The sequence below is a fragment of the Hyperolius riggenbachi genome, chromosome 8 (genome assembly GCF_040937935.1).
Source record: "Hyperolius riggenbachi isolate aHypRig1 chromosome 8, aHypRig1.pri, whole genome shotgun sequence".
NCBI classification, from domain to species: Eukaryota; Metazoa; Chordata; class Amphibia; order Anura; family Hyperoliidae; genus Hyperolius; species Hyperolius riggenbachi.
Window position 1 is genome coordinate 283,514,373 of NC_090653.1, and position 13,603 is coordinate 283,527,975.

Genomic DNA, 13,603 nt, shown 5'->3' on the forward strand with positions numbered 1-13,603 from the left:
GGCCCCTTATGCCCCTACGGTGGCTAATATTGTCATGTTAGACTTTGAAAATACATTCATTTTAAATGGGGGCCACCATGGGAAGATCAGGGGGTTCTGCAGATTTATTGATGATCTCTTTTTTGGATGGACAGGTTCAGAGGAGGAGCTGCTGCTGTTTTTCTCAATAGTGTACATGATACTTTGAAATTCAAGATGGAGTATGACAAAGAGGTTTTGCATTTCCTCGATGTGGAGGTTCGGGTGAAAAACAATAGTTGCGAAACAGATTTGTATAGAAAGGAGACAGATAAGAATGGCTTTTTATTAGCCACCAGTTCTCACCCGAAGCCCCTCATCGATGGGCTCCCTAAGAGTCAATACATTAGGGTGAGAAGAATCACTTCTTCTGATGAGCTTTATCGCAAGCAATCGCAGCTCCTCACTGATGATTTTGTAAAACGGGGATATAATCGCAAGAAATGTGAGGAATTAGCCAGTGAGGTGGGGATGATGGGGAGAGAAACACTGAGAATCTACAAGGAAAAAACAAATGATGGTGAGAGGGGAGAGCTGAAATTCATCACCACTTTTTGCCGTGAATCCGCCATCTTAAAGGATAAGATAGTCAGATTTTGGCCCATGGTAGCTGCGGATCCCCAGTTGCTGTCAGTCTGTAGGGCCACCCCCAGATTTGTTTACAGGAAGGGCAAGTCCCTAAGGGATCATCTTGTCTGAGCTGACATTGGGAGACCCGGGGGGGGCGAAACAAATGTTCCTGGGTACCCCTAAAAAGGGTACTTTCCCTTGCTTACATTGTCAACATTGTAATAACATTATCAAAGGGCCCAAGGTTCATCACCCTCGGTCAGGTGAGGGCATATTACTTAGAGATTACGCCACCTGTGACACAAAAGGAGTGGTGTATTTCATTAAATGTCCCTGTGGTCTGGCCTATGCGGGGCAGACCACAAGGGACATTAAGACCCGATTAAAAACGAACATAAAAGTAACATCAAAAAACCTAAAAGGGTCATAGGTGGTGAGCAAGAGGATTCGAGAAAGGATCCACCATTAGCCAGACATTTTTCTGAGTTGGGCCACAGTGTTAGTCAATTGCGCTGCCAGGTCTTGGAGGTGGTCCCGAGATATGAGGGTGGTGACCATACTAGGGAACTTTTGAGGAGGGAGGCCTGGTGGATGGATAGGCTGGGGACGCAGTCGCCAGGGGGCTTAAACAAGGACTTTAGTCTCAGGTGTTTTTTATAGAGCTAGCTGTTCAAAGGGTTAAAATGCAATAGGTATTGTTACCGCCCCCTTATGTAAGGTGTGGTCAGGTGTAATGATGTTATAAATGTGTTATTCCTATGTGAAACTTCGAGCACTTGATAAAGGGCACTTCGCCCGAAACGTTGTGCTGGAAGTATTATGCTGTGTATACTCGTGTAACACTTGAATAAATGTTCTTCGTTGGATAAGCATCCGCTGAGGGTTGAGTTCCTTATGGGAATTGTGTGGATTGATTGGATTTTTGGAGGATTGGTGACCCTTCCAGCCATAGGAACTCCCCACAACATTTACCATTGCCTGAAGCCCGCAGACACCCCTATGCATACTATTGCAGAGTGTCAGCGCACATCCAGCGACTGCAGAGTGTCAGCGCACATCCAGTGACTGCAGAGTGTCAGCGTACATCCAGTGACTGCAGAGTGTCAGCGCACATCCAGTGACTGCAGAGTGTCAGCGCACATCCAGCGACTGCAGAGTGTCAGCGCACATCCAGCGACTGCAGAGTGTCAGCGCACATTGAGTGACTGCAGAGTGTCAGCGCACATCCAGTGACTGCAGAGTGTCAGTGCACATCTAGCGACTGCAGAGTGTCAGCGCACATCCAGCGACTGCAGAGTGTCAGCGCACATCCAGCGACTGCAGAGTGTCAGCGCACATCCAGCGACTGCAGAGTGTCAGCGCACATCTAGTGACTGCAGAGTGTCAGCGCACATCTAGTGACTGCAGAGTGTCAGCGCACATCCAGTGACTGCAGAGTGTCAGCGCACATCTAGCGACTGCAGAGTGTCAGCGCACATCCAGCGACTGCAGAGTGTCAGCGCACATCCAGCGACTGCAGAGTGTCAGCGCACATCTAGTGACTGCAGAGTGTCAGCGCACATGCAGCGACTGCAGAGTGTCAGCGCACATCCAGCGACTGCCGAGTGTCAGCGCACATCCAGCGACTGCAGAGTGTCAGCGCACATCCAGCGACTGCAGAGTGTCAGTGCACAACCAGTGACTGCAGAATGTCAGCGCACATCCAGTGACTGCAGAGTGTCAGCGCACATGCAGTGACTGCAGAGTGCCAGCGCACATCCAGCGACTGCAGAGTGTCAGCGCACATCTAGTGACTGCAGAGTGTCAGCGCACATGCAGTGACTGCAGAGTGTCAGCGCACATGCAGTGACTGCAGAGTGTCAGCGCACATCCAGCGACTGCAGAGTGTCAGCGCACATCCAGCGACTGCAGAGGATCAGTGCATATCTAGTAACTGCAGTGTCAGCACACATCCAGTGACCGCAGAGTGTCAGCGCACATCCAGCGACTGCAGAGTGTCAGCGCACATCCAGCGACTGCAGAGTGTCAGCGCACATCCAGCGACTGCAGAGTGTCAGCGCACATCTAGTGACCGCAGAGTGTCAGCGCACATCTAGTGACCGCAGAGTGTCAGCGCACATCCAGCGACTGCAGAGTGTCAGCGCACATCCAGCGACTGCAGAGTGTCAGAGCACATCCAGCGACTGCAGAGTGTCAGCGCACATCCAGCGACTGCAGAGTGTCAGCGCACATCCAGCGACTGCAGAGTGTCAGCGCACATCCAGCGACTGCAGAGTGTCAGCGCAAATCCAGCGACTGCAGAGTGTCAGCGCACATCCAGTGACTGCAGAGTATAAGCGCACATCCAGTGAAAAATCTAGTGACTGCAGAGTGTCAGCGCACATCCAGTGACTGCAGAGTGTAAGCGCACATCCAGTGACTGCAGAGTGTCGGCGCACATCCAGTGACTGGAGAGTGTCGGCACACATCTAGTGACTGCAGAGTGTCAGCACACATCCAGTGATTGCAGAGTGTCAGTGCACATCCAGTATCTGCAGAGTGTCAGCGCACATCCAGTGACTGCTAAGTGTCAGCGCACATCCAGTGACTGCAGAGTGTCAGCGCACATCCAGTGACTGCTGAGTGTCAGCGCACATGCAGTGACTGCTGAGTGTCAGCGCACATCCAGTGACTGCAGAGTGTCAGCGCACATCCAGTGACTGCAGAGTGTCAGGGCACATCCAGTGACTGCAGAGTGTCAGGGCACATCCAGTGACTGCAGAGTGTCAGGGCACATCCAGTGACTGCAGAGTGTCAGGGCACATCCAGTGACTGCAGAGTGTCAGCGCACATCCAGTGACTGCAGAGTGTCAGCGCACATCCAGTGACTGCAGAGTGTCAGCGCACATCCAGTGACTGCAGAGTGTCAGCGCACATGCAGTGACTGCAGAGTGTCAGCGCACATCCAGTGACTGCAGAGTGTCAGCGCACATCCAGTGCCCAGTGAGTGTAATTTGGAAAATGTATAAGTACTTGAGGTAGGACAAATCCACTATTTCTTCAAATCTGAATCAAAATCTAAAAAGGTTAATAAATATCTTGAACCTTTTGAATCATAAATTTCATGAATCCCGTACAAAAGAATTGTGTGATCCATGGTATAGTTGACCCCAGTATAGGTAGTCATTCCATAGCTGCCTTATATAGGTAGCTAGGTAAAGGTGCACCCAGTATAGCTAGCCAAGTATAGTTGCCACCTGTATAGATAACTAGGTAAACGTGCCCCCAGTATAGGTAGCTAGGTAAGGATGCCTTGAGTATAGGTAGTTAGGTATAGGTGACACAAGTATAGCTAGCCAAGTATAATTCTCCCTGCATACAGTAGATAGCTAGATAAGGGTTTCCCCGGTATAGGTAGATAGGTAAAGGTGCCTTCAGTATAGGTATTTAGGTATAGGTGCCCCAGTATAGCTAGCCAAGTAGTTCTCCCAAAATAGATAGCTAGATAAAGGTTTCCCCGGTATAGGTAGATAGGTAAAGGTGCCTTGAGTATAGGCAGTTAGGTATAGGTGCCCCATGTATAGCTAGCCAAGTATAGTTCTCCCCATATAGATAGCTAGATAAGGGTTTCCCCAGTATAGGTAGATAGGTAAAGGTGCCTTCAGTATAGGAAGCTAGGTATAGGTGCCTTTAGTATAGGTATCTAGGTAAAGGTGCCTTCAGGATATGTCGCTAGGTAAAGGTGCCTTCAGTATATGTCGCTAGGTAAAGGTGCCTTCAGTATAGGTAGCTAGGTATAGTTGTCTTTAGCAGAGAGGTCTGCGCTCCACTCTGGAATGCATGGATTAGGTATGCCGCTGGTTGTATCAATGCGAGGGAGGGGAAGCGGAGGACGACAGGGGCAAGCGGAGGAGAGAAGTGGGAGTGGTGAACGCGCAGGGATGCAGCATCGAGATTCATCGGCTTAGAACAGGCATCGGGGTTTGAATCAATCTTTTACAGGATTCAACGGCTTCATTGTGGATTAGACAGATTCATCCTCCAACCCCTACTGAGTACCAATTTATATCAATACACATTGCAATTTTGAAGTTGTGTTAGATCCACATAAAAATAACAATTATGATTTTATTGGCAGCTCTTGTATGATTGGACCTAGAAGCTGGACAGTAGGGGTGCCCCAGGTCATCTCAGTGGATTGGTTTTGTCGCGATGAATGTGATGTACATAACTTCACGATATCATTACTTAGTTATCCAGATAAAAACATTACATATGCCTCGAAAGAATTTCTAGCAATTAAAGTGGAGCCCTACGAGGAAAAGTTCACTCTGATGGTAAGTAGCTCTGTACTGATTGCATAGCTCCCAACTGTCCCTCTTTTGGAGGGACAGTCCCTCTTTGGGAGCCCTGTCCCTCTGTCCCTCTTTTCTCCTCATCTGTCCCTCTTTCAGGACTTTGTCCCTCTTTCTATGTAAATATATATTTCTCTACTAAAACATTTGTTTGATTGACTCTAAACTTTATTCCCATCCTTTAAATTGATATATTACTAATTGTAAAATGTTAATATGAAGGAAAATGAACCAGGACAGAAAGGACCAGTGTGGTTTAAATGATAAAGCAACATATTTTTCTTAGGGCTCTTTCACATCAGAGCTTGCGTTGGAGAACGCTCAAAGCATACGTTTTGTTGTATGCGTTTTAATGCGTTTTGATATGCGTTGCACTGCAGTGAGTGTGCGTTTTTAATCCGTTTTCAATGCGTTACAGGACATAGGAAAACGCAGGTAATTTTTTTTTCTTTTAGTTTTCAACTTTCTACATTGTTCCTCTGTTGCATTCTGGGACTGATTGCCTGCGTTAACGGATTAAAAACGCGCATAGTGTGCGTTTTACATTGAAAGCTAGCGTTGGCCGAAAAACTGCGCCTGGGTGCAGTGTAACGCAACGCACAAAAAGGCTGCATTATATGTGAAAGCTAAAATGAAAGTCCATGGACTTTCATTTCACCTTGGGTAACGCAAACTTTATCCTTTGCGTTGAAACGCAGAAAATCTGCCCTAATGTAAAAGAGCCCTTATGGAATCTTTATGGTATGCGTGACGAGGGGTGTGGCAGGGGTGTGGCTTAAATGTCCCTGTCTCTCATCTCAAAAAGTTGGGAGGTATGCCCACAGCAGCTCCATGCTACCTCCTGTAACTCTAGGGGCAACTGCTATCCCTGCATGTCCCAACCGCCCCGATTCCAGTGGGACTGTCAAGGGTTGAAGGGTACATCCCACTGTCCCGTGGCAGATCTTTGTGTGTCCCAGTCAGGCCCGTTTCTAGGGCTGTGCAGCCCGTGAGGCCACCCTGAGCGCTGAGGGGGGGCTGTAATAGAGAGGGAGCTGCAGCCGCGGGGAGGGTGGCCCGACTGTTATGGATGTTATGTTTGTGCAAGTACAACTCTATGATATATGACTGTGGGGTTTACTTCCTGTTTCCAGTAATTACTGTTATTTATGTTACTGGTCATTCTGCTAATAACTTGTCTCCTGCACAGTAGTCATTTGTGCTGACTTTATTTGCACCACATGAAACACCCTCCCTTTCTCTCCCTCCCTTTCTCTCCCGGGCCGCCCATCCGTGCTCCCCCCTCCGCTGCAGAGTTAGCGCAGCAAGAAGCAATGTAAACAGTGTATAGCTGTGTATACACGCACTACTTCCTGTTTAGCAGGAAGTAGAGTGTGTATAAGTGGCTATGCAGAGGAGGAGACCAGCAGCAAATGATTGGCGATTGGAATGCAGGAAGGTGAGTTGATCACTGTTTATAGTGCTTCTTGCTGCGCTAACTCTGCAGCGGAGGGGGGAGCACGGAGGGTGGCCTGGGAGAGGAAGGGAGGGAGAGGTTGGGCCGCCCCTTCCCAAGGCTGACTCCCCCTCCATTATGGAGGGGGAGCACCTACCTATCTAACCTATATTGCGGGCACCTACCTATCTAGCCTATACTGGGGGCAGCTACCTATCTAACCTATACTGGGGGCAGCTACCTATCTAACCTATATTGCGGGGACCTACCTATCTAACCTATACTAGGGGGCAGCTACCTATCTAACCTATATTGTGGGTACCTACCTATCTAACCTATATTGGGGGCAGCTACCTATCTAACCTATATTGCGGGTACCTACCTATCTAGCCTATACTGGGGGCAGCTATCTATCTAACTTGTACTGGCAGCTCCTACCTATCTAGCCTATACTGGAGGCACCTACCTATCCAACTTATACTGGGGATACCTACCTATCTAACCTGTGCTGGGGGCACCTACCTATTTAACCTATACTGGGGTACCTACCTATCTAGCCTATACTGAGGGCACCTACCTATCCAACTTATACTGGGGGCACCTAGCTATCTAACCTGTACTGGGGGCACCTACCTATCTAGCCTATACTGGGGCACCTACTTATCTAATTTGTACTGGGGGGTTCTATCTATCTAGCCTATACTGGGGCACCTACCTATCCAACTTTTACTGGGGACACCTACCTATCTAACCTGTACTGAGGGCACCTTCCTATCTAGCCTATACTGGGGGGTTTCTACCTATCCAACTTATACTGGGGGCACCTACCCATCTAACCTATGCTGGGGGCACCTACCTATCTAACCTATACTGAAGGCACCTACCTATCTAACCTACGTTGCAGACACCTACCCATCTAACCTATACTGGGCCACCTACCTATCTAACCTATACTGGGGGCACCTACTTATCTAACCTGTACTGGGGCACCTACCTAGCTAACCTATACTGTGGGCACCTACCTAGCTAACCTATACTGGGGTGCCTACCTAGCTAGCCTATACTGGTGGTAACCATACTGGCTACCTATCTTGGAGGCACCTACCTAACTAACCTATACTGGGGGCACCTACCTATCAAACCTATGCTGGGGCAACTATTCTGGCTAGCTATATTAGAGGCACCCACCTGGCTAACCTGTACTGGGGGCACCTACCTATCTAAACTATACCGGGGGCACCTGCCTATCTAACCTATACTGGGGGCAATTATACTAGCTACTTATACTGGAGGCACATACCTGGCTAATCCTTTACTGGGGCAATTATACTGGGGCACCTATGACTGGATACTTATACTGGGGGGACCTATAGCCGGCTACCTATACTAGGCACCTATGCCTGGCTACCTATACTGAGTGCAACTAGACCTGGCTAACCTATACTGCGGGAACCTATACCTCCACGGCAGGGGGGAGGCGCAATTTTTGCACCCTCGCCCTGGGTGCATTTTAGCCTAGAAACTGCCCTAGTCCCAGTTTGGCTATTTTAATTTATTATTAGTTTCCATGCAGCTGCAGCCTCTGGTTTCTCTCCTGATCAGCCAATCATTGCAGGCACATGCATGGGCAAGCCCCTGCTCTCAGCCTATCAGTGGCCAGTAAAGTTTGTAATGTATCCATTGGTTCAAAGAATCATAAAGGTGGGACAACCCATGCTATTACCAGTGCATACACCACCAATCAGGTACAAGCTTTTCCTCAGAGGACCAATCAAAGCAGTCTAACGATAAACAAAAGTGGGGACACCGAGAGCCCAATATAGTGTAGTAAGCAAAACAATAGGTTGGAATTGAAAGGTATATAGTATATATACTCACAAAAGTGGGTTACCTCCTAGGTAACCACTGTCCAGGCAGGTGAGGAGATTAAACCTGTCCTCACTCAGGATTAAAAGTCGCTCTCTGTAGATCAGGAAAAAAGAGATGGGGAGCGACCCCTCCACCAGGGGTGGATATTGGTAATGTAAGAGTGAACAGAGGCGCCAGCCTAGTAAAAGGTACTAAAAAGTTTAAAATTCCTCAGGAGGTGGTGGTGGACTCGCCTCCTTGAAGTAGACAAGATACTGTCAGCTTTTTAACAACAACAGGTTTATTTATAAGCGCTTATGGTGACCTTGAGACTGTACTGCGTGTACTCCTATTTGTTATTGCCTGAGGAAGACGGAATATACCTACGAAACGCGTTGCATGGTTGTCTGGAGTAGAGTTGGGCCGAACGGTTCGCCTGCAAACGGTTCCATGCGAACTTCAGTGGTTCGCGTTCGCGTCCCGTAGGCGAACCTTTGCGGAAGTTCGGTTTGCCCCATAATGCACATGGAGGGTCAACTTTGACCCTCTACATCACAGTCAGCAGGCCCAGTGTAGCCAATTAGGCTACACTAGCCCCTGGAGCCCCACCCCCCCTTAAGGCAGGCAGCGGCGGCCATTACGGTCACTCGTGTGCTGCCTGCGTTAGTGAGAGTAGGGCGAGCTGCTGCAGACTGTCTCTCAGGGAAAGATTAGTTAGGCTTAACTTGTTCCTGTCTGGCTGCATACCTGTTCTGTGAACCCACCACTGCATACCTGTGCTGTGAACCCACCACTGCATACCTGTGCTGTGAACGCACCACTGCATACCTGTGCTGTGAACCCACCACTGCATACCTGTGCTGTGAACCCACCACTGCATACCTGTTCTGTGAACCCACCACTGCATACCTGTGCTGTGAACCCACCACTGCATACCTGTTCAGTGAACCCACCACTGCATACCTGTGCTGTGAACCCACCACTGCATACTTGTTCAGTGAACCTGCCACTGCATACCTGTTCTGTGAACCCACCACTGCATACCTGTTCTGTGAACCCACCACTGCATACCTGTTCAGTGAACCCACCACTGCATACATGTGCTGTGAACCCACCACTGCATACCTGTGCTGTGAACCCACCACTGCATACCTGTTCAGTGAACCCACCACTGCATACATGTGCTGTGAACCCACCACTGCATACCTGTGCTGTGAACCCACCACTGCATACCTGTTCAGTGAACCCACCACTGCATACCTGTGCTGTGAACCCACCACTGCATACCTGTTCTGTGAACCCACCACTGCATACCTGTTCTGTGAACCCGCCACTGCATACCTGTTGTGTTCAGTGAACCCGCCACTGCATACCTGTTCTGTTCAGTGGACCCGCCACTGTATACCTGTTTAGTGACCCCGCCACTGCATACCTGTTGTGTTCAGTGAACCTGCCACTGCATACCTGTTCTGTGAACCCGCCACTGTATACCTGTTCTGTTCAGTGAACCCGCCACTGCATACCTGTTCTGTTCAGTGGACCCGCCACTGTATACCTGTTCAGTGAACCCACCACTGCATACCTGTGCTGTGAACCCACCACTGCATACCTGTTCAGTGAACCCACCACTGCATACCTGTTGTGTTCAGTGAACCCGCCACTGCATACCTGTTCTGTTCAGTGGACCCGCCACTGTATACCTGTTCAGTGAACCCGCCACTGCATACCTATTGTGTTCAGTGAACCCGCCACTGTATACCTGTACTGTTTAGTGAACCCGCCACTGCATACCTGTTGTGTTCAGTGAACCCGCCACTGTATACCTGTACTGTTTAGTGAACCCGCCACTGCATACCTGTTGTGTTCAGTGAACCTGCCACTGCATACCTGTTCTGTGAACCCGCCACTGCATACCTGTTGTGTTCAGTGAACCCGCCACTGCATACCTGTTCTGTTCAGTGAACCCGCCACTGTATACCTGTTTAGTGAACCCGCCACTGCATACCTGTTGTGTTCAGTGAACCCGCCACTGTATACCTGTTCAGTGAACCCGCCACTGCATACCTGTTGTGTTCAGTGAACCCGCCACTGTATACCTGTACTGTTTAGTGAACCCGCCACTGCATACCTGTTGTGTTCAGTGAACCTGCCACTGCATACCTGTTCTGTGAACCCGCCACTGCATACCTGTTGTGTTCAGTGAACCCGCCACTGCATACCTGTTCTGTTCAGTGGACCCGCCACTGTATACCTGTTTAGTGAACCCGCCACTGCATACCTGTTGTGTTCAGTGAACCTGCCACTGCATACCTGTTCTGTGAACCCGCCACTGTATACCTGTTCTGTTCAGTGAACCCACCGCATCAGTGCGCATACCTGTGCAGTTAAGTGAACCCACCTACCTACGTGAGTGCACGCAGTGTGATATACCACTCCGTGCATACCCGATATGGACAAAACAGGTAGAGGAAGAGGTAGTGCCAGAGCCAGAGGAAGGCCACCCGGCAGGTCTGCGCGAGGTCGTGTAAATGTAATTTCGTGTGGACCTGGCCCACAATACAGTGCTCGGAAGAAGGCACGTCCCATCACGTCCCAAGATCGTCAGGACGTGGTTGAGTATTTAGCGACACAGAACACCTCATCTTGCTCAGCCACCAGCGCTACTACTAGCACCACTTCCGCTGCATTTGACACTTCGCAAGAATTATTTAGTGGTGAAATCACTGATGCACAGCCATTGTTGTTACAGCCAGATGAATTTTCACCAGCTCATATGTCTGCGTTACGCGGCAACACTATGGATGTAACGTGTAAGGAGGATGAAGGACCTACTGATGGTGCATGTTTGGATTTTTCTGAGTCAAGCGAAGCTGGGCAGGATGACTACGATGATGACGATGATAGGGATCCTCTGTATGTTCCCAATAGAGGAGATGAAGAGGGGGACAGTTCAGAGGGGGAGTCAGAGAGTAGTAGGAGGAGAGAAGTTGCGGAAAGAAGCTGGGGCAGCTCTTCGTCAGAAACAGCTGGTGGCAGAGTCCGGCACCATGTATTGCCACCTATGTACAGCCAGCCAACTTGCCCTTCAGCATCAGCTGCTGAGGTCCCCATAGTGCCCACATCCCAGGGTGGCTCAGCGGTGTGGAAATTTTTTAATGTGTGTGCCTCAGATCGGACCAAAGCCATCTGTTCGCTCTGCCAACAAAAATTGAGCCGTGGAAAGGCCAACACTCACGTAGGGACAAGTGCCTTACGAAGGCACCTGGAGAAAAGGCACAAACAGCAATGGGATGGCCACCTGAGCAAAAGCAGCAGCAGCACACAAAAGCAAAGCCACCCTCCTTCTCCTCTTCCTCCTCCATCAGGTGCATTATCTGCTTCTGCCGCTTTCTCCCTTCCACCTTCACAGGCACCCTCCTCCACTCCGCCTCTGCCCTTGAGCGGTTCCTGCTCCTCTGCCCACAGCAGCAGTCAGGTGTCCGTGAAGGAAATGTTTGAGCGGAAGAAGCCAATTTCGGCCAGTCACCCCCTTGCCCGGCGTCTGACAGCTGGCGTGGCGGAACTGTTAGCTCGGCAGGTGTTACCATACCGGCTGGTGGACTCTGAGGCCTTCCGTAAATTTGTGGCCATCGGAACACCGCAGTGGAAGATGCCAGGCCGCACTTATTTTTCGAGAAAGGCCATACCCCAACTGCACCGTGAAGTTAAGAGGCAAGTGGTGTCATCTCTTGCGAAGAGCGTTGGGTCAAGGGTACACCTGACCACGGATGCCTGGTCTGCCAAGCACGGGCAGGGCCGCTACATTACGTACACAGCCCATTGGGTGAACCTGGTGGTGAACGATGGCAAGCAGGGCGCAGCGGACCAAATTGTGACACCTCCACGGCTTGCAGGCAGGCCTCCTGCCACCTCCTCTCCTCCTGCTACATGCTCTTCGCTGTCCTCCTCCTCCTTGGCTGAGTGGCAGTTCTCCTCTCCAGCTACACAGCCCCAGCTCCGCAGGGCCTATGCTGCATGCCAGGTAATACGGTGTGTGACAAAGTCGATACCCAGGAGGTAATCGATTTGTCCCAGGTTGTGTTGGATGGGAGGTACATTCCACCTGGGATCAGACGCTACATCCAGTAGCAGCTCCGGAATAAAAAGGTTTTGGCTGTCTGTCACATGGACAGAGGTTAAAAACCTTACTTGGGTCCGGAGCTGACCAGATGCAGAGTGGGCGGGCGCATCTGGTCGCCAGATCCTGGGTGGATCGATTGCTCTGTGTATGTGGGCTTCTGCTGGAGAAGGCTCACACAGGGTTAACAGAGCAGCTTTGAAAGGCTGGAGTAGGAGGAGAGAGAGTGGGTGTGACCAGCAAGGTCTGGAAGTCTGCTGAGAAAGACTTCACGTTTGATTCCAGGAAGCTGGTTTTTGCTCTGGAGAGAAAGTGCAGGCTGCACATGGAGTTTGGTGTGTTCCTGATATTGAAAGCTGAATGTAAGCTACTGGCCTTTTTGTTTTCATTTGAACTGTACTTTACAAACTGCCAAAAGACTGCTGTTTAAGAAGCCTGCTGTCCAATAAACTATTGTTTGTTTTGGAAAATACACCTGTCTGTGCTGCTATCTCCCGCTGAGTACTCACCATTTGCAGCTGATCCCTCACAGGTGTCACGCCATCTTAGACATGTCTTGTCTCAAAGCGGAGAGCGGGCAACTTAGCATGCCTACAGCGACAGTGTGTTTGGCGCAAGAGTTAAAAATTTGAACAGCAGCATGGATGAAATGGTGAAGCAGCTGGTGTTGGCGAATGCGGCCTTGCAACAGGCTAATGCTGAGCAGCGGAAAACGAACACAGCCCTGCAACAACATACAGAGGCAGTACAGCAGCAAGCGGTTGCCCTGTGTGAGAGTCTGGCTGCAGCTGCGGAGGCCGATCGTCATACTGCTGAGGCTGACAGGAAAGCAGTGAGTGAGTTGGTGCAACAACTGGTGGCTCGGAACCAAGAGGGACAGCTGCTGGTACCTGGCAGTGGAGGCACCATCCGCGCAAGCCACTTCTTGCAGAAGCTGACTCCTCATGATGACGTCGAGGCGTTCCTCCATACCTTTGAGAGGACAGCGGAGAGGGAAGCCTGGCCTAAAACGCAATGGGCAGGATTGGTAGCGCCATTCCTGACTGGGGATGCTCAAAAGGCCTACTTCGACCTTGCCCTAGAGGATGCTAAAGACTACGACAAGCTGAAGGAGGAGATCCTGCGTAGACTTGGTGTCACCCCGGCGGTGCGAGCCCAGCGAGTTCACCAGTGGTCCTATTCAGCCGGATGCTCTCCAAGGTCCCAGATGCACGATCTAATCCACTTGGTAAAGAAGTGGTTGGAACCTGAGAAGTTAACAGCTCCGGAGGTCGTCGAAAG

General features: G+C 50.2%; 1 protein-coding gene across 1 annotated transcript in view; it reads left to right on the forward strand.

The window, feature by feature from the left end:
- Window positions 1-13,603, forward strand: part of LOC137528587 (uncharacterized) — a 122,359-nt gene that overhangs the window by 79,924 nt on the left and 28,832 nt on the right. The window contains exon 6 of the mRNA XM_068249933.1: window positions 4,706-4,904. Within this exon, the coding sequence (XP_068106034.1) occupies window positions 4,706-4,904 (199 nt within the window). The remainder of the gene's footprint in view (window positions 1-4,705; window positions 4,905-13,603) is intronic.